This window comes from Sinocyclocheilus rhinocerous, unplaced genomic scaffold (genome assembly GCF_001515625.1).
Source record: "Sinocyclocheilus rhinocerous isolate Xijiao unplaced genomic scaffold, SAMN03320098_v1.1 scaffold433, whole genome shotgun sequence".
In the NCBI taxonomy this organism is placed as follows: Eukaryota; Metazoa; Chordata; class Actinopteri; order Cypriniformes; family Cyprinidae; genus Sinocyclocheilus; species Sinocyclocheilus rhinocerous.
Window position 1 is genome coordinate 1,091,600 of NW_015627897.1, and position 19,897 is coordinate 1,111,496.

At 38.3% G+C, this 19,897-nt stretch overlaps 1 protein-coding gene across 1 annotated transcript in view; it reads left to right on the forward strand.

Annotated features, from left to right (window-relative positions):
* Positions 1 to 19,897, forward strand: part of LOC107736993 (synaptotagmin-7-like) — a 152,349-nt gene that overhangs the window by 129,380 nt on the left and 3,072 nt on the right. The window contains exons 6-8 of the mRNA XM_016548382.1: positions 14,540 to 14,657; positions 17,184 to 17,451; positions 18,423 to 18,592. Of these exons, the coding sequence (XP_016403868.1) occupies positions 14,540 to 14,657; positions 17,184 to 17,451; positions 18,423 to 18,592 (556 nt within the window). The remainder of the gene's footprint in view (positions 1 to 14,539; positions 14,658 to 17,183; positions 17,452 to 18,422; positions 18,593 to 19,897) is intronic.

Below are 19,897 nucleotides of genomic sequence, written 5' to 3' on the forward strand. Positions count from 1 at the left end.
GATATAATTGAGTATGCGGATGCCCTGGAGTCGCAGGGGAGCCAGAGCTGCATCCACACACTTTGTGAAAGTGCGGGGTGAGAGTGCAAGGCCGAAAGGAAGTACCTGGTATTGGTAAGCTTTGCCCCGAAAGCAAACCTCTGGAACTTCCTGTGACTGGGAAGGATGGAGACGTGGAAGTATGCGTCTTTTAGATCAATCGTGACAAACCAGTCCTCGGACCTGATCTGTGTGAGCATCCTGAACTTCAGTCGCATGACTGAGCAGTTTAACTGACGCAGATCTAAAATCGGACGCAACCCTCCATCCTTTTTTGGAACTATAAAGTACTGGCTTTAGAACCCGGACTCTCTTTCGTGAGGAGGGACCACCTCGATGGCCTCCTTCCTCAAGAGAGTATCTACTTCTTGTTCCATTACCAGAGCCTGCTCGGGACCCACCAGGGTGGGAAGGACCCCGTTGAAAGGAGGCGGAGGAGAACCAAACTGGATTCTGTAGCCCCTCTCTACAGTGTGCAGGACCCACTGAGACACATTTGGCAGTAGTTTCCACACTGCTAAATATCTACTAAGGGAATCAGTCTCTCGAGACTGACCTCTGGTCTAATCAGAGCGGCTAGCTCAGTGCCCTGAAGCGGCGCACCGGCAGGGGACGGCCAAACTAGCTGCTCTAGAGACCTCCGTAGAGATAGCGAGCCTCTTAGTACCGTTAAGTTTCCGGGCGGTAGCTGAGAGAAGCGCTCGCGGGAGACCGCTGCGCCCTGTAACATCGGCAGGGTTGGCAGAACGATCTCCTGAGGGCACTGAGGAGAGACAGGCACCGTGTAATGCGGTGAACCCCACTCTTCCCCAGAGGGGCCTGCCCTCAAAAGTCCTGAGGCACTGGCGTCAGGACTTCTTCGTCGAGGACTTCTTAGCCTCCAGAATAGTTCTTAGATCTGGCTTAGGCTTTGAAGCCCCCGACCCAGAGCGCCGTTTAAACCCCTGGTCCCGACGCGGGGGATGTTTTTGGGCATCCCTGTACGAGGAGCTGGTACGCGGAGGGGCTGCTCCTGCCCAGCTACCCCCAGAACTGGAGAGCGGCGAGGGAGGAACCACTGAAATGCCGCCGCTTGTTTACGAGCCTCCTGGTACCTGTCGACAACGGAGTTGACGGCGTCGCCGAACAGGCCAGAAGGCGCAAGCGGGGCGTCGAGAAGGAAGACCCTGTTCTTCTCCTTCATATCGGACAGGGTCAACCACAGATGCCTCTCCGCTGCCACCATAGCTGCCATGGACCGACCAATAGCGCGGGCGGTCTCCTTGGTGGCGCAGAGAGAAAGATCAGTGGTTCTCCTAAGCTCTGTGATATTCTCAGAATTTATTTCCTCGCCTTCATCCAGCTCTTTAAGCAGGTCGGCTTGGTACGCCTGTAACAACGCCATGGTGTACAGACACGCACCAGCCTGACCTGCTGCCGCATACCCCTTGCCCACCAGCGCTAAAGTTGTTCGCAGCGGCTTGGAGGGCAATGCCGGAGCCTTCAAGGATGATGCCGCACCGGGGAACAGATAGCTCGCAAGCGTCTGTTCGACACAGGGCATCTCCCTATAACTGCGCACATTCTACCCCGCAACATTGCCATAATAGTCGGAAGCGGGAATGAAGAGGTGGGCAGAGAATGGCCTGGCCCACGACCTCGACACCTCGGTGTGGAGATCGGGGGGAAAAGGCAGGCTCCTGCATGGAGGTGGTGACCTAGCCCGCAGAAAGCGTTTGTCTAATTTATTTTTCTGCGGTTTGGCTTGTTTCTTGGCCGGCCAGTCGATGTTTAACTTGGCCACAGCGCGAGTTACCACCTCCACGTACTGGGGTGATTGAGGGGGCGAATCCTCCCCGACGCTCTCCACGTCAACCTCCTCGGACTGGTGAAGGAGAGACCCTTCTCGAAGAGAGCCTTCCGGGAGTGAAGCGTACGCAGGGGAAGACGCTCGCAATGCGGGCAGTTGACTCCCTCGAGAGCCGACTCTGCATGCTTCGTTCCCAAGCAGACCACGTACAGACTGTGTGTATCCCCGGTCGTTATGCAACGTGGGCAGGGAGGAACACACAGCCTATAACGCGATCTGCTTTCGCCCTTCAAATGCTTTGTCTTAGTCTTAGCCTTAGACATAGTGGAGTTTACTGGGAAAAACAACACCAAATAAGACTCACAAACAGAGAGTATGACTGACACAACACAGAGCGCTTGCTGAATGACAGAAAGCTGACGCCAGTTCCACCCTACAGCGCACTTCTTCCGGATATTGTGAAATCACAATGTTGCTCATTTAAATAACTCCCACCCACAATATATTCAAAAAAAAAAAAAACATACCACTTTGAAATGTCCTGCAAAATCTTTGCTTGCAAAGGTTCTGCACGATCCTCTTGTTTGTAAAACAAGGGTCTAAATCAGGGTCTAAATCAGGCAAAAATTAACATCATCATTAATATTTCCAGTAGAGCAGATGAAACTCGCAGTTATGATAAGGGGCGTGTCATTTCCGGAACATTTGCCAATCACAACATAATGGGCCAGCTAACCAATCAGAGCACATTTTGAGTTATGGAAGGAGGGGTTTCATCGAAACAGGAACTAAACAGGTAAATTGAGAGACTGGGAAGAGAGGTACTGCAATAATGTAAAAAATTTGAAAAATAGCGCATTTATGGAACAATCAAGCATGAAAACCTATTCAAGTACACCCCAAAAACCATAATAGGACCCCTTCAACTACATGTAGAACTGTACTATATAATAGAAACACTGCTTTGTCTGAGAGCTTTCTGTCATGTCACTCAGAACATAAGGAGCGTCTGTGGTCACTATAACCCCTCGGACCCTGACAGTGTCATTCTGATCATCATTACAGCCAGAGGAAATTACTCTGACAGAGACAAATTCAGACAGAGTGTTATGAAATGATGACTGAGACTGTCTCATGAGGACATGTTTGTGGGTGGGTGGATCATCACTCTTCAGACGGCATGCCTGTCACTCGTATCTCCCAGCATTCCACACACCAGGTGCACTCACCATCTCTCCAGCCGTTGCTGTGCCAACAGTACTTGTTTCTTCTCGTTTTCTTCCCCCGGGGATGAAAAGTCAAAGGCGGCTATTCGTCTCCCCCCTCTGGCAGCCATATTTCCTACAAACTCATCATAGGTCTATTAGCGCTGGACTCCTTCAGTTCCACTGTGACTCGTAATAACTGGAGGGGCCACATTACTGTTAGCAGGCATTTGCTCAACGATTTTTCTAGTGTGAGTTTTAGGGTTGGGAATCATGAGCTTCAGTTTTTACAGAAATGTTGGTTTCTGAATGTGTGCATTTGTCCTCTGAAAAGAACATGAAAAAAAATTCTGGCTTTCATTTGTGAATGATTTGCTTGCTTGAGTCTCATCTTTTAAATTAATGAAATCTCAATGAATTCAAGGTCATTACTTTGCAGTCACATCTAGCTTAAAAATCAAACTGGAATTGTTATTGTATTGTGTTTACTCAAGGCTTGTGACAGTTAATTCATAATCATTACTTCTGCTGTGGCAAGCTTTATGCATGTGCTCGAGCGCTTATTAGGCTATGTTGGCAATTAAAGTCTCATAATGATTTAAATGGTTTATTAATAAACGTGCGATTAGTCAACTAATGCTGAAAATGAACGACTACTAGTCAACCAGAAAAATCCTTAGTCGAGGGCAGCCCTATTATTTAGTAAATGTTAGTATTATTTATACTATTAAAGTATTTCATATTTTGAATGAGGTTTTATTTTAATAATTTTGTCATTTGCTTTTGTCATTTTTAAAATGACAAAAGTTTTTTTTTAGTAGTAATGTGCTTTTGTTGTTTTTATAATGACAAAATATTTTTAGTTTAATTTTAGTTTAAATTGTAGTAATTTTATGTGCTTTTATAGCAAGAGAGAGACAGAGTCTAAGTGTTATTTGGAGCGACGAGACAAAAACATTAAAACCCATTACAAACGAGGCATTTGTTGCATCCAGTGGGGACATAATTACTGATTATAATGACTTATACTGTCTTTTTACACGTTGCGTTGCTTGCTTTTAATAGTAATGTGCTTTTGTTGTTTTTATAATGACAAAATATTTTTAGTTTACTTTTAGTTTAAATTGTAGTAATTTTATGTGCTTTTATAGCAAGAGAGAGACAGAGTCTAAGTGTTATTTTAGTATTATTTATATATTTTTATAGTATTTATTCATATTTTAATATTTAGAAATTGTTTTTATTTTTATATTTTAATTTTAGTTTAAGTTTTAGCAACTTTGTTATGTGCTTTTGTTGTCTTTCTATTTTTATTTAAGTCATTTTTGTTTGTTTTAGTAATTTTAGTACTTCAAATTTATTTCAGTTAGTTGCCAAAGCAAATTTTCTGATTTTTGTTTAGGTTTAAGCTTTATTTCAATTATCAAAAAAGTTTTTTAATCGTTTTAGAAGTGTTTTGGTTTAGTCTATTTTGGTTCATAGTATAAAGGTAGGCCCAAAAGACAGTATCTTAGAAGGCAGCATTATCATGCAAACTACCTTTTAGAGCCAATAGCATGAAGAATGGACTTATGCCTTTAAAATGCTGCTTGCATAGGCCGCTCACTAGATTTTGGAACAAAGCTCTGGTGTTTGTAGGAGCGATTTGCTCTTGTTTTTGTTTAGTATATAGTTAGAACCGAATTACTTCCTCCAAAGCACCAAAGGATCATTAATGAAATCATTAGGGACCCGTAAGTTGCTTGAAAATCATTAAGAAATCAGTAAGTGGAATTGGAAATTAAAATGGAACCATTACATTCCTTTCGATTCCCATCCCTGGTTACCTAGGTGAGTACATTTTCAGCATATTTTAATTTTTGGGTGAACTACTCCTTTAAACATGATAATGCATGTAAGGATATCATCTAATAATAATCTGCGGAAGTCCTTATACAACAGTCAGTATATAAATTGTAACTAAATATAATCTAAACAATTTATGTCTTAGAAAGCAGGAGTAAGATTTCAGTGAACTAATATCAAAACAATCTATAGCAAATAACTTATAAGTAAAAAGATTTGTATGACCACACATTCATTTTGTTAAGCAATGTAGGCTGTTTGTCCATGATTTATCAGTAAAGTCATGTACATAGTTTTTGTGTGTGTGTGTGTGTGTGTGTGTGTGGTGTGTGTGTGTGTGCGTGCGTGCGTGCGTGCGTGCGTGTGTGTGTGTGTGTGTGGAATAAAAAGGAAGATTGAGCTGGAACCTGGAGTTCCAGAGCACAGATTTACAGCAGGACACTGGATCTCTCCTTCCACAGACCAGGCTTTATATTGAGGGTCATCTCCACCGACTAATGACCAGCCATAAAGCGCAGACCAGTCGACACATTCTTTAGTGTCTCCAGACCAAACCCATATGTATAGTCCAATCCAGAAAAATCAACCCAAAATTCAAACTCTGCCTTTGACCAAAGCTTTAAAGGGGTCATTAACTGAGAAATCAAAATTACCTTAATCTTTTGATTTATAGGAGGTCATTGTGCTATAAAAACATTCTGTAAGTTTCAGAACTCAAAACTTTGTCGTTAGTCTAAAAACAATATATTGAAGACAATATACGACAGATTTTGGAATGTGCCACTTTATGACGTAATAGTGTGGCTAAACACTGCCTCCGTAGAATATATATATGTATAAACATACAAAAAAAATGTAATCTTCTTTGGTTAACAAATAGAATTACTCTGCAAAATATCGGAATGATAAAAAGCTCAAGAAAAGTTAAACATTACATGTATCAAGCTGTAAGCATTAAATTTTTCAAAGCAATGAGTACCATATTTCATACACACTGACATACTGTACATGTATTGGCTGTCTCTAATTCTAATTTTGCCTACTCCTTACAAAAAACAACATTTTGTACTGTAATTCATGCACATATGCTTGTAAGTACCATTCAGTACATAAACAACATTCTGATATTTTGTAAACTAAATTATTGCTTAGCACATTATTAACATCGACATCTGATAGTAGATCAGTAAACACTGAACTAAATATTTATGTAACATGTATCATGGTGCAGTGTAAATTCCCATTACTTTATACATCTATATCGTATTATAAATCATATTTTTATAATATGATTACAAAAAAAAACATCCTTGTTTCGTTCAACATTATGTAGCCTAGTAAAAAATGTATAGGCTATAGTAGAATAAAAAGCCTATATAAATCTGAATGCATATCATATTTCAACATATTGCACTCGCTTGCACACATTTCAGTTTGGCAAGATGTTTATGAAAAGCCCAATTAGTAAAATCTGTACAAGTTTATGTAAAAATAAAAAATTACAGAAATGTATCCTCCGCTGAATAAAGCCGCGTCAGATCGCACTGTTCTTCTGAGGTAAATTCCAGCTTATTCCTCAAAGCAGGTCTTCTTCCAAAAACGATGAAAAGTAGATGAATCTTATTATTATTATTATTATTAATTTTTTTTTTTTATCTATTTTTGTATCTAGGTAAGATAGGTGTTTGTGCACATGTGTGACTGCAGATAATGAGTTCAGAGACGGGAAAGACTGTTCTTCGCTTTAGGTTTTTATACGGATTGCATTATCAGAGAATATTCGTTTTCGATTTTAATTGGTTCATTTTCTGTGTGTGTCAAGCATTCGCTGAGTTTCGGTTCATTTTTGTGACGCGTTGCAGATAGAAGTTCACGGAGACAGAGACAGCAGAAAGCGCTGCAGAAAGCACACCCTGTTTGTTTTCTTTATGTTACAAAAGCACAATGTTTTGTTGTTATTGTCAGTGTACACATATCAAAGTATTTTTTGATTTTAGTGATTTTTGAATTTTAGTCTTATCTACTGTATCTGAGTATATTGATACATTCTGATATCTCTATCAGAGAATACTGCAAGTCAACACGCCGGCGCGCAGAGGGTTAAAGACGCTGCATTCAATATTACCTTTTAGATGATAAATTTAGATTTCAAGTTCAATATTGATTTTAGAACTGCTGAAATTATTTACAGTATGTAACGCAAGTACTTTAGAAGTAACTGTAATTAAATTACATAAAGATGAGCAGTACTTTACTTTTTCAGTGGATAAGTAATTTAATTACAGTAACACGTTACACCCAACACTGAGTGCCAGACCACATCAGTAAGAACTTGGTACTTTGTTCACTTCATTTTACCACAGATTTGTTTACAAACAAGGCACAATTCCACACAGGATTTTCAAAAAAGACTGAAACTAAAAGACTACGCTGTGTTATTGGACCACACAAGTGTGAGTAACTGTTTTCATTACGTGATCAGTATTGCTTTGTCTGTTATTACAGATCATTTGATATGTACTGAGTGTTTATGCATTTTTAACCTAAATCACAGCAGCAGCCTAATGGTTAGAGAGTCGGACTCGTAACCCAAAGGTTGCGGGTTCGAGTCTCATACCGGCAGGGATTGTAGGTGGGGGGAGTGAATGTACAGCGCTCTCTCCCATCTTCAATACCACGACTGAGGTGCCCTTGAGCAAGGCTCCAAACCCCCAACTGCTCCCCGGGCACCGCAGCAAAAAATGGCTGCCCACTGTTTACGGTGTGTGTGTGTTCACTTTGGATGGGATAAATGCAGAGCACTAATTCCGAGTATGGGTCACCATACTTGGCCATATGTCACTTCACTTTCACTGTTAGCCAATCATAGCGGTGGGCGTTTACTTCCGAGTCTATAATCCGCCACGCCTATTCAAACAGAGCGTTCTGATGAGGTGGGTCGAAACTAAATTATTGTTTTTTGATGTAAAAATCTTGAAAACATTGTAAGTGGACCTCAGAGAACAGAACAAAATACAAAAAAAACAAAGGCAGTTCATGACCCCTTTAATTCCTGAACAGATAATCTAAGCCGTGAAACCTTTGTAGGAACTCGATAATGTTATCACACCCCTCCAATGTTTTGTAGATAAGAGACCAATAAAAGAAAGTAAAACACTGGCCAACCAGACTCTTACTCTCTTCAACTATTTGTGTAACAAATGAAGAAAGAAATTGTGTGCAAATTTGCTGAAACAGAAAAGCAGATAATCTATTTATTCAAAATTAAGAGTACAAAATCCAAATTGTGCATGACTAAGAGATCTTGCCATAGGCCTACTTCAAAATGCGGGCAAGCAATTGAGTTAGTATAAGTGTAGCCCCTCCGGTTCTGTCCCCCTCATTCTTGCTTCAAGCAGGATTCGAACCAGTGTTTCCAGCATGGGAGGTGGGCGCACTAACAAGACACTACAGACCGCAGCCTCTAGCGTCAGTTGCCAGCGCACCTCTTGAGATCAGGGGAGTGAGGTTTACCTGCGCAGCTCTTACCAGCTGGCCTCCGTTGCATAAGCATTCACAGGATGACCTGTGACTACTGTAAAATTAAACAGGATTAGCCTTTTTCACAAAAATCGGAAATTACGTCACTGCAGGGTAAAGTTATTTCCTTTACAGATCTGCGCCTATTATATTAATATATGCCCTTTTCTCAAATAATGCTTCTTACCTTATCTGTTTTGTCTGTTTTCCAAGTTGTTGTTATATAATCTACAGAGAAATAACATTTTACTTGTTTGTAACTTATATGGCCACTCAGACCGCTGACTTGTGAGATAATACGCTCAATATAGCACCGGATGGTTTCTATTCTGCATCTCCGACATCCCTTTTTATATAGTTTTTGGACTCCGGTACATATGAGCGTATTATCTCATTTTACTCAGTCATTTCCCTCGAATCCCCACATGATGAATTACTTAAAAATTACAACATTTATGTCCAGATGCACATTTTTTTCAAGAATACATTACACAATTCTAACTGAGTCCGGTTGAAGCATATTAAACACAACACAACAACGTAATCTGATACAATAGGAATAAAGTCATGAATCCTAGTCAACTCTTGTTTAATATTTATTTCCCAAGGCACATTATACAACGTATGTTTAAACCATCACGTTAATAATGAAAATGAGAGCAAGAAGAAAATACAATATTACTTTAATAATAATAATAATAATAATAGCAAAAAAAATTCACGTGGAGAGTCATAATGCACAGCCAGCACCAAACGGACATAACGGCAAAACTAACTGAATTATAACTGCCACCATTTAGAATTAAACAAACTTGTATTTGATGACCCGAGCTGATGCAAAAAGTTAATTGTGAAATGTTTGCGCTTTGTAGAGTAAAGTACCGGCAGTTTAAGCATTTTCATAATCTCTAATTTGTATAAAAAGACTATGATTCTCGAACTCATTCTTGTTAAGCAGTTGTCACCGGAAAAACTTTTACCCTGCAAGCCCCAATCCGGAAGCCAGAAACACGGAAGTGTGAAAAACGCTAATTTATAATTGAATCAATCTACAATTAAATAAAATCTGTATCTAAGGGATAGCTCACCCAAAAATGAACATTTTATCATCATTTACTCACCCTCATGTCATTCTAAAAGTGTATGACTTTCCTTCTGTGGAACGCAAAAGAAGATATTTTGAAAAATGTCTGAATATAAGTCAGTGGGGTTCAGTGTTGTTTTGGATGCAAGTGACTTTCATTGTGTGAACAAAAACAGTTGAAACTTTCTTCAAAATATCTTCTGTCCACAGAAGAATGATCACATATGTTTGAAATAACTTGAGGGTGAGTAAATAATGACGGTGTTTTTCATTTTGGGTAAAATATAAACTAATAGCAATCAAATATTGATGTGCATTATATCTCACAAATGACACTATATTAATTTTATGTTCACCTTCAAACAATGTCTAGATTTTGGGATTGCCACTAAAGTTTTTGTGCAGCTACTAGCTACGTATACGCTTATTCTGATCTCTTGCTCGCTTTGCTATATAATTTAATTCAAAAATCAAATCTTTGTGTAGAAAGTTTAAAAGTTTAAGTTTTAAGTTGACCAGTGAAATATTTTTTATTTTGACCTCTGAAAACCACATGACAATCACGACTACATTTGTGTTTATGTAAACATACAGGAGAGGATACATTTTACAGTAAAGGTTTTTCAAATAGCTTTTCTTGATTTTTTTGAATGATCATCTCAAACAAAATCTTACACTAACAGTTTCATGTGATCATAGAACTAATACATCAGGAGTATTATAAAAAATATTTCTTACACATACTGTACATTAAAAACAGTATTTTGCTAAAGTAACAAAATTAAACCATAGGTAAAATGCTAACAAAAGGTCCATTAAACTTTTATTTTATAAAAAAAAAAAAACAATGATTATGCCATTATCTCGAGATATACCTGTGCAAATCCTATTTTACAATATATAAAACAATAAATGCATAAACTTACGAATGTAAATATAAACTAAACCACGCATGTCTTATCAACCCCAGAAAAGATTTCAGTTTAACTAATATATTGTTAAATAAGGCAATATATATGATGACTCTATGGCTAATGTGTCAGATTTAAAACTATTATATAGTATATGTATGAACAAAAATATATTTTGTCATTACAAAACACTAAAGATTGGTTAGAGAATCTGTTTCAAATCAGTTGAGCACACATATATACCAAGCTGCACGTGAAAGTGTACATATCAGAATGCATATATTTTAAGCACTTTTATGGCTTCTTAAGGCAGAGAAAATGATGTCTTTCCTCACAGTCTGTGGGTTTCCAGACCATCTCTTCTCTATCCAGAGCTCCACAGCGCAGATTTCCAGAAGGACACTGGATCTCTCCCTCCTCAGACCAGGCTTTATATTGAAGATCATCTCCACTGACCCAGAACCAATGACCAGCCATAAAGCGCAGACCAGTCCACACATAAGCTGTCTGGGATGTTAGAGTCTCATTTATCACCTTTTCCATATATATTTGAGAACTTAGGCTCACCAAGTCAATGTAGTTATGCCTGCAGTAGTTCAGAGATTCATCCCATGTCTTAGTCTGATGCACCAGAATGGGCTTAAACACCTCCATACAGTAGAATGGAAAATAATAAGAGCACATAATATTGTGCAGTTTAGCAGTATATCTGTTTACACTGCCACACTTTTCAGCGACACCGCTTGGTTCCCAAATGTCCCAATAGTCAATGTTTTGATCCTCACCTCCAGACCAACTCCATAGGTTGTTAGAAATCATGTGCAGTCCAATCCAAAAATATACATCATTGTTTTCTGGATTAGTGGAAATCTGTTGTGCCTCTTCTTCACTGGCAGTGGACAGGTCATCATGGTGCTTTCTGCAGTATGTCTGCGCATCTTCCCAGGTCATTCTTTCTTTCACAAGGAAGTGTTTTCTGTACAGACTAAACCTCAGTCCAAAGAGACTCAAAAAAAGGAACACAGAGACTGTAGCCTTCATTTCTGTACAGTTGATCTACACTGTGCCACCTTTGCATGTGCTCAGTGATAAAGGGCTATTTTTGTATATATAAGAGACAATAAAACAAACAGGAAGGCACTGACCAACCAGACGGTCAGGCTCTTCAAGTATTTGTGTAGCAAATGTCTAAACCAAATGTGCTGCAAAGAAAACAAACTAAAATAAGTGAAGCCTAGCCAGTGAAGTGATAATGTGATGAAAGATTGTCACATTGAAGTATCAAAAATGAAAGAAAGGAGGATCTTGCGCTTGGTTCCATTCACAGTAACACGATTTCAAATCAATAATAGAATCCATCAAAGAGCAAACAAATCTCAATTCTTGAAATTCGTTGTATCCAAATGCAAGCATCCAAAAACAATCAAACGGCAAATGGGATTTTTTTTCCATGTAGACATTGTTTGGCCTGTCATAATCTAAAAAAAAGTGAATAGATTTGTGAGTTACTCTAGGAATCAAGAATTTTAAATTAGACATTTTATTTCTTGTCGTTCGACCAATGTAATATATTTACCTTCTTGTCCTTGTGGTCTTCAATATGTGGGGAAGACCAATCCACAATTAAGATTTCGTATTAATGAACACAGAAGTGCCATAAATAGAGCTGACAGTAAATCATCTGTTGCACGACATTTCACCGAGTTAAATCATTCAGTTAATGAACTGTAATTTTGTGGAATAGATCAACACATTCTCACTCCCAACTCGTCACTTATTATGTAAACAAGTAATTGTTAACTATGATGTTACTTTATTGCACCAACTTTGCATAGATAATTGTCATCGGCTATTCGATTTACGACAGGGGAGTTCACTTATTGAGGAATACGTCACTCAGTTCCGTGAGTTATCTTTTAGGGTACCTTTTGATGAGGTAGCATTAAAGGACATTTTTCGTTATGGACTAAATGAATCCATAAAATCATGGATGCCAGAGGGTAGATTTCATTGTAGTTTAAAGGACTTTATAGACTATGCTTTGCTGACTGCTGACCCTGTGTTCCCTGAGGGTTTTGCTGAGGAGGAACACAACACCGTGTCTGTGCCTGTAATGGCGGCTGAACCAGAGCTTGCTCACAAAATGGCGTCAACAACAAAGCCGTGTCATGCTACCACTGTCTTTCCTGAGTCAAGTCAATTCACAGCTGATCTCCCTGAGTTAAGTCAAGTCACAGCTGATCTTCCTGAGTCAAGTCACGTCACTGCTGCCATCCCTGAGTCAAGTCACATCACTGCTGATCGTCATGAGTCAAGTCTAGTCACAGCTGATCTTCATGAGTCAAGTCAAGTCACAGTTGATCTTCCTGAGTCAAGTCAAGTCACAACTGATCTTCCTGAATCAAGTCAAGTCACAGTTGATCGTCATGAGTCAAGTCAAGTCACAACTGATCTTCCTGAATCAAGTCAAGTCACAGTTGATCGTCATGAGTCCTACATATCCCATCAGCCATTGCACTGATTGCACACAGCACTGATTGCACACAGCACTGATTGCACACAGCACTGATTGCACACAGCACTGATTGCACACAGCACTGATTGCACACAGCTGTCATCAATCACACATTCACTATATAACACTCACTCAAACAACCATTCTCTGCCGAGTATTGTTTAGCCTGTACCCTGTTCCGAGTCTCTGTGTTTCCTTGCCTTGCCTTGCCTTGCCTTCTTGTTTTTGACCTTGGACTGTTTATTGGATTGCTCTTCTGTCTCGCCCTGGATTGTACCTGTTTGCTGGTGTTTGACCCTGCCTGTTTTGACCACTCTTAGGAATAAAAGCCTTGCATATGGATCCGCACGTCTCCCGTCTTGTTCGTCCCGTTACAATAATAGCACAAAAGACCATTTCACAAAAATAAATATGTAAGCAAGCAAACAAATAAATAAACCTTATGAGTGAGCATGACCCGTGACTCTACTAAAACAGTTCACACTTCAACCCCCCAATGTTCAAACCAAAACTACGCCCTTGGCCATGACATCTCTCTGTTTTTCAGACTCCAATTCTTTTGTTACTGATTTCACTTCAAAATTCATTTGTTAGACCCTTTAGCTGTGATGATAATCGTGTTTGTGCTTTGGCTTTCTATTGATCCATACATTCTTTAATACGAAAAAAGAATATGAAAGACACTGTTTTATCTCACAGGTTTTCCATCCTTTTATCTCTTTGCTGTTCTGATCTGAGTAAATACTGGACGTAATGTTTGTCTCACAGCAGCATTTCTGTTGTGTCCTTTCTTCATACACTTCATCCCAGGCAGAACATTGTCGCATTCACCCTGTGATGTTCTTTCTCCTGCATTTATTATTTAATCCAAATCTCCACAGAACTGTAATGTCCTTGTATTACAACTATGGCACTATTTTTTAGCTTTCCAGTGAGGACAAAGTCAGACTGTAGCTCAATGTGACTTTTACTAAGGCTCTGTTCCAAAATAAACTGCCTTGCTGTCTACTACCTACAGTACGTACCACAGTTTCCACAAAAATATTAAGCAGCATACCTGTTTTCAACATTGTAATTAATTAGCAATGTTTCTGGAGCAGCAAATCAGCATATAAGAATGATTTCTGGAGGATCATGTGACACTGAAGACTGGAATAATGATGCTGAAAATTCAGTTTTGCATAACAGGAATAAATTACATTTTCAAATGTATTCAAATAGAAAGAATTTATTATTAATTGTAATAATATTTCACAATATTGCTGTTTTTACTGTATTTTTAATCAAATAAATGCAGCTTTGGTGAGCATAAGGCACTTACAAAAATGTAAAAAAAAAAATAAAAAAAATGCACCTACCTCAACTTTTGAACGACAGGAGAAAAGTTGCTTTTTATTTTGTTACAACGCACTGCTAAATTTAAATGACGGTCAAACAGATGGTGTTACAGCATCAACCAGCAGGTTCTAACAAGGCAATGCTATCCAAAACCCAGTCTCAAACAAATACTAGCGCTACAGGCTACGGAGGACTTGCAGTTCTCTGTGCATATGAAGTTCGTAAGACAGGAGAAAGTGTTTAATGCTACATGCTATAAAAAGTGACCGTTTTACTCTTGTGGTTCTTTGCCAGATCTAATCAACCCGGCAGCAGCCCTAAAGGTCAGACCCCAGACGAGAGCAGCCGCCGGACAGACGCTAACTCCTCCGTCTCAGACCTGGCCAACTCCGTCACCAGTGATATGCTGATGGTAACATGAACTTTTGGTTGTGTACTATTCTCTATTGAAGCTTATGAGTAAAACTATAAAAAAAGGTATTTTCAACTTATATGTTACAATTAAGACTGTTTTCCACAATTGCCAGTTTATATCTCACAATCGCAAGTTATAAACTCGTAATTGGGATTTATATTTTTTTTTCTACAAATTCTGAGCTTACATCTTGCAATTCTTTAATTTTTTTTCTCTGAAATGTAAACCTTTTAAACACAGGGATGCATCATGTGTAATTGGTGCTTTCCCTTACTGCAGTCAGTCACACACAGAGATGTGTCAAAGGGAACTTACCTCTACAAAAGGCCCATAATTAGAACTGGTACAATGTGCTGCTGGGACACGGACGACGGCCTTCACAGGGTCTGCGTGTCATTATGTGGGTGGTAAGGCGTTTTTAAAGAGATGTGATGAGGGCTAATGATGGTGCTTCCTCTTTAAGAGGGTGCCAGAAGCTCTTGTAAGCACCAGCCTCTCGCAGCCCACTGGGGGGATCCGGGCATTGGGGCATGGCATGTCAAATTAAGCCCAACTTTTAGCCAAGGTCCTGACACAGATGGGAGTTCATTAATTCGATATGCTGCTGCTTGTCAGACCACTTTAAGTGATGGATCACTAAGGTGTTTGTAAAGACCACCAACCAGTTCCCAACTTTTAGCCCTTCACCACGTATTAATGTGAAGGCAACAGCTTTTCACAACTCGTTAGAGAGCATCCCGGCAACTTTTTTGTCTCATATTTGACAAGTGCAGTGTTATGTTTAGGCAGCAGGGGAGTCTGTTCCATTAGTTTGCCCGATTCAAACCAGTAGTTACTAACATAACAATATTGTGAAGCACAAGAGACTTGACTCAGTTGATTTCAATAGAGCATGTTGTTAAGATAATTTTATGATATTCTCATAAGAAAGCAATGCAAAACAAATACATATATATATACACATTACCGCGGGAAGTAGGGGTGCTGAGGGTGCTGCAGCACCCCCTGGTTACTTTTTTTGTTTGTTTTTTATAAATTTTTTGGTTTTTGGGCCGCTGTGCCAAAATTGTGTTTGCATTCAGTAGCCTATACGGCAGCATTTTTGTGCCACGTTGAAAAATAACTAAATAAATAAGATTAACGTCATAATATTTTAAGAATAGTCAAAATTCCGATAATAAAATCATGTTATATTGTGTGAAGTTAATGTGAAAATTCCACCTATAGGCCTACTCCTCAAAAAAAAAAGAAAGTCTGTGGCATTCTTCATTCTTTTAGCGTAAAAAGACGTTTATTGTTTGAATTGTATCATAAAATTTACAGAAGGCTGAGACTTTGTAGTAACAGAGCACAAAGCTGCAATTATTGAGTGGCTTGCATGCTACAAATAATGAATGGACGTGAAAACTTGAAACATCATTTCCAAGCATTAGCCTATCCCGTAAATAAAACAGCTTGTGAATAGTCACGATTCACGTAACGTTATTTACTTCCGAAAAATCAACGATAGGGCCTAAGTTAAGTTAACCGAGTTGGAGCCCATATGTATGTATGTATGTATGTGTATATATGTATATATACATTTAAAATCATACATTTTGGTATTTAAACTGATAACTTGTGAGTTTGTGAGTGCTTTTGACTGATTCACTAAAAGAATCGGTTCATAAGAATCATCTGTTCTTGAATCAGATTCAGTGTTATTTTAGTATCATTTGTATACTAGTATTTATTCATATTTTGAATTCACTTTTATTTTTGTATTTTCAGTTTTATCTTTAGTTGAAGTTTTAGTGGTTTTGTTATGTGCTTTTGTTTTATTAGTTTTTTATGTTTCTGTTTGGCTTTTATTTCAATTTTAGTTTTAGTAATTTTAGAGCTTCAGACTTCAAAGTTTGAAGTTTTGAGATATTTAACTTATATTTTGTCTCATATGGCAACTATGTATTTTTTTTTATTAAGGTTTTTGGTTTTAAACTAATAACTTGTATGTGAATGCTTTTGACACATTAAAAGAACTTGTTCATAAGAGTCAACTGTTCATGAATCAGATTCAGTGATAGTTTAGTATTATTTTTATAATACTTGTATTTATTAATATTTTGAATTAGCTTCTTAACTTAAACCTAATTTAGTTCATTCAGTTGAAAGGGCTACTTTGTTTAATATTTTATAAAAAGTTTTTATTGAATATTTTTATTTGCATTTATATTTTTGTTTTGTTTCAACTTCAGTTAAGTTTTGAATAACAATAAAAATCCTTTATTTATTTATTGTCTTTTTTCCCGTACAACCAGTAAAGATGCAATAGAAATGTGTGGGTGTTTGTGTTTATTAATTGTATTATTTAGCAGTACCTAGTATTTCATATCATCACATTTAATTTAAAAATAATTTATTTAGCCACACTGCTATAGATTCAGTTATGGTGCAGGACACACTGCAGTGTGGTTTTGATAATAATGATTTAATGAGGAGTTATTAAGCTTTTTAATGACAATCTTGTCCACTTTGGTTTTTAAGTTGTCCCCAGGCTCTGAGGAAGAGGAACACGAAGGACCCGTGTGTGAGAAGCTGGGACGCATCCAGTTCAGCGTGGGATACAGTTTTCAGGACTCCACACTGACAGTGAAAATCCTGAAGGGTCAGGATCTACCTGCGAAAGATTTCTCCGGCACTTCAGATCCATTCGTCAAACTCTACCTTCTGCCAGACAAGAAGCACAAACTTGAGACCAAGGTCAAAAGAAAGAACCTCAACCCTCACTGGAACGAGACCTTCCTATTTGAAGGTCAGTATGTTTTGATATCTCAGCTACATTATTATATGTTTAGAGTTTATAGAACTTTTGCAGTTCAAAGTTGGTTCCTCACATGTAGCCAGACATCGGACTCGTTAAATCATGTTTATGTGTGTATATGATTTAACTCACTTTCCTTTGAAAGGAAAATTTTGAATATTTTTTAAATAAGTCTTTTATAAAGGCATTTATTTGATCAAAAATACAGTAAAACCAGTACTATTGTAAAATGTTTTACTATTTAAAATAACTCATTTATATTTGTATACATTTTAAAATCTAATTTACTCCTGTGATGATAAAGTTGAGTTTTCAGCATCATTACTCCAGTTTTCAGTGTCACATGATCCTTCAGAAATCATTCTAATATGCTGATTTGCTTCTCAAGAAACATTTCTGATTATTATCAATGTTGAAATCAGTTGTGCCGCTTAATATTTTTGTTGAAACCATGATATGTTGTTATAAGTTTAAAAGAACGGCATTTATTTAAAATCTTTTGTAATGTTATAAATGCCTACTGTCACTTTTGATCAATTTACAACTGAAACTTTGCTCTAAAGTATTAAATATTAATTATTAAAAAAGTATTACAGTATTAATCTTACCTTTGCACAATAGTATATAGATCAGATATGTATATGATTTTTATTTATTTAATTTCACTTCATTATGAACTGTCAGGTCAAAAGCATGTGGTTTTTACATCATTTTAACCCAACAAATGTAAATTAAATAAATCCTCAATTGTGTATTAGTTCTTCGTCACAAGTGCCCATATCAACGCAGCACCTTCTAAATAGGAAACATTTCCCAGCGGAAACAAAAGTATGCAATTTTGTATGCAGTGTGCATCAAGCGGTCAATGAAGGGGGCCGGTCCAAAGTATTTTTGTACCCCATATTGAGCTGTAAATAATTTGAGTGAGCTAAAATGATCCTCCTCTCATCTCTCTCTCCCAGGGTTCCCGTTTGAGAAGGTGGTCCAGCGCACACTGTACCTGCAAGTGCTAGATTATGACCGTTTTAGCAGGAATGACCCTATAGGAGAGGTGTCCGTCCCCCTGAACAAGATCGATCTGGCCCACATGCAGACCTTCTGGAAGGAGCTGAAACCCTGCAGCGATGGCAGTGTGAGTGGATCTGTGTGTTTCCACTAAATTACCATTTCTGTCATTATGAAAGTTGAAGAGAGGAAGGAGCCAAAGACACCAAAGCAGGAGCAACAGACGCCAATAATAGTCAAAGAAAAGCGTCCAAAGAGATGAAGTGACTGAAAGTGGTTGGCTGGGGACAGGAACAATACAACTTTAATTGTGCAGTGGGTAGAGTACGACGTGCAGAGCCTCAAGTAATGGTGCTGTCAAATGTTTTAGCCCTTTTACACAAGAAAAAGAGATGCACACGTGTGTCGTTTGTATAAAGAGTCTTTGAGGTTCTCCAGGTAGGCTTTCTGGCATGAGGCATCCTAAAGATCTCCCATGGGTTCATTGATTTCAGCGTGAAAGTCCATCGCCCGTTCTGTGCTTAGTGTTTGAAGCTGTAGGGTTTGGACTGAATCTTAATAGTTCATTGAAATGGTCCTGTGGTGTGACAAATGAATTGTTAAAAGTGCAAATATTACATGAAGTCACAGTTAATATGAGGTGATTAGAACTGCATGTGTGATCATTGTGGAAGGAATGGAAGAATTTTGTAGCAGACAATTTTAGCAAGCAAGCAATAAATATATGGTTCAGATATACAGTATTACGATATATAGGCAGATATATTAATTGGCTGACCTTTTAAATTTTTTATTGTGTGTTGTATTTGCTATCATTAACTGGTTGTATATAAAATATATTTAATAATTATATTTTTAATATTTATTTTTATTATATATGCACACATAATAAATATTACTACTGAATATAATATAATGTACTCATTTTAATGTAAACAAGAAAATATAAAAATGAAATAAAAATGAAAAAGAATTATTGAAAAAATGTCATTTTAGCTGTGTCTTATTTGCTATCATTAAATTGTATGTGTATATAATATATATTTATTGATATCTATCTATATATATTGTCGCGGGGTGAATGAGAACACAGACTCGGTACTGATCGAAAGAGCCCCGGAGGGTGATTTATTGCCCACACACTGATCACACGTGCTCTGATGAATGGTGCTCGGTGCCCGTCTCAGCGTGGTGCTCGTGGGGTGAAGTGCCGTGGTGAAGGAGCTCCGTCAACACCCTCCGTAGACGCTCCAGGTGAGTCTTCCAGCCCTCAGAGTGTATAACGACATCATCCAGGTAAGCCGCGGCGTAGGCTTGGTGGGGCCGGAGCAAGATGTCCATCAACCGCTGGAACGTGGCTGGTGCCCCGTGTAGGCCGAAGGGTAGCACCCGGTAATGCCAGTGGCCATTGGGAGTGCTAAAGGCTGTCTTC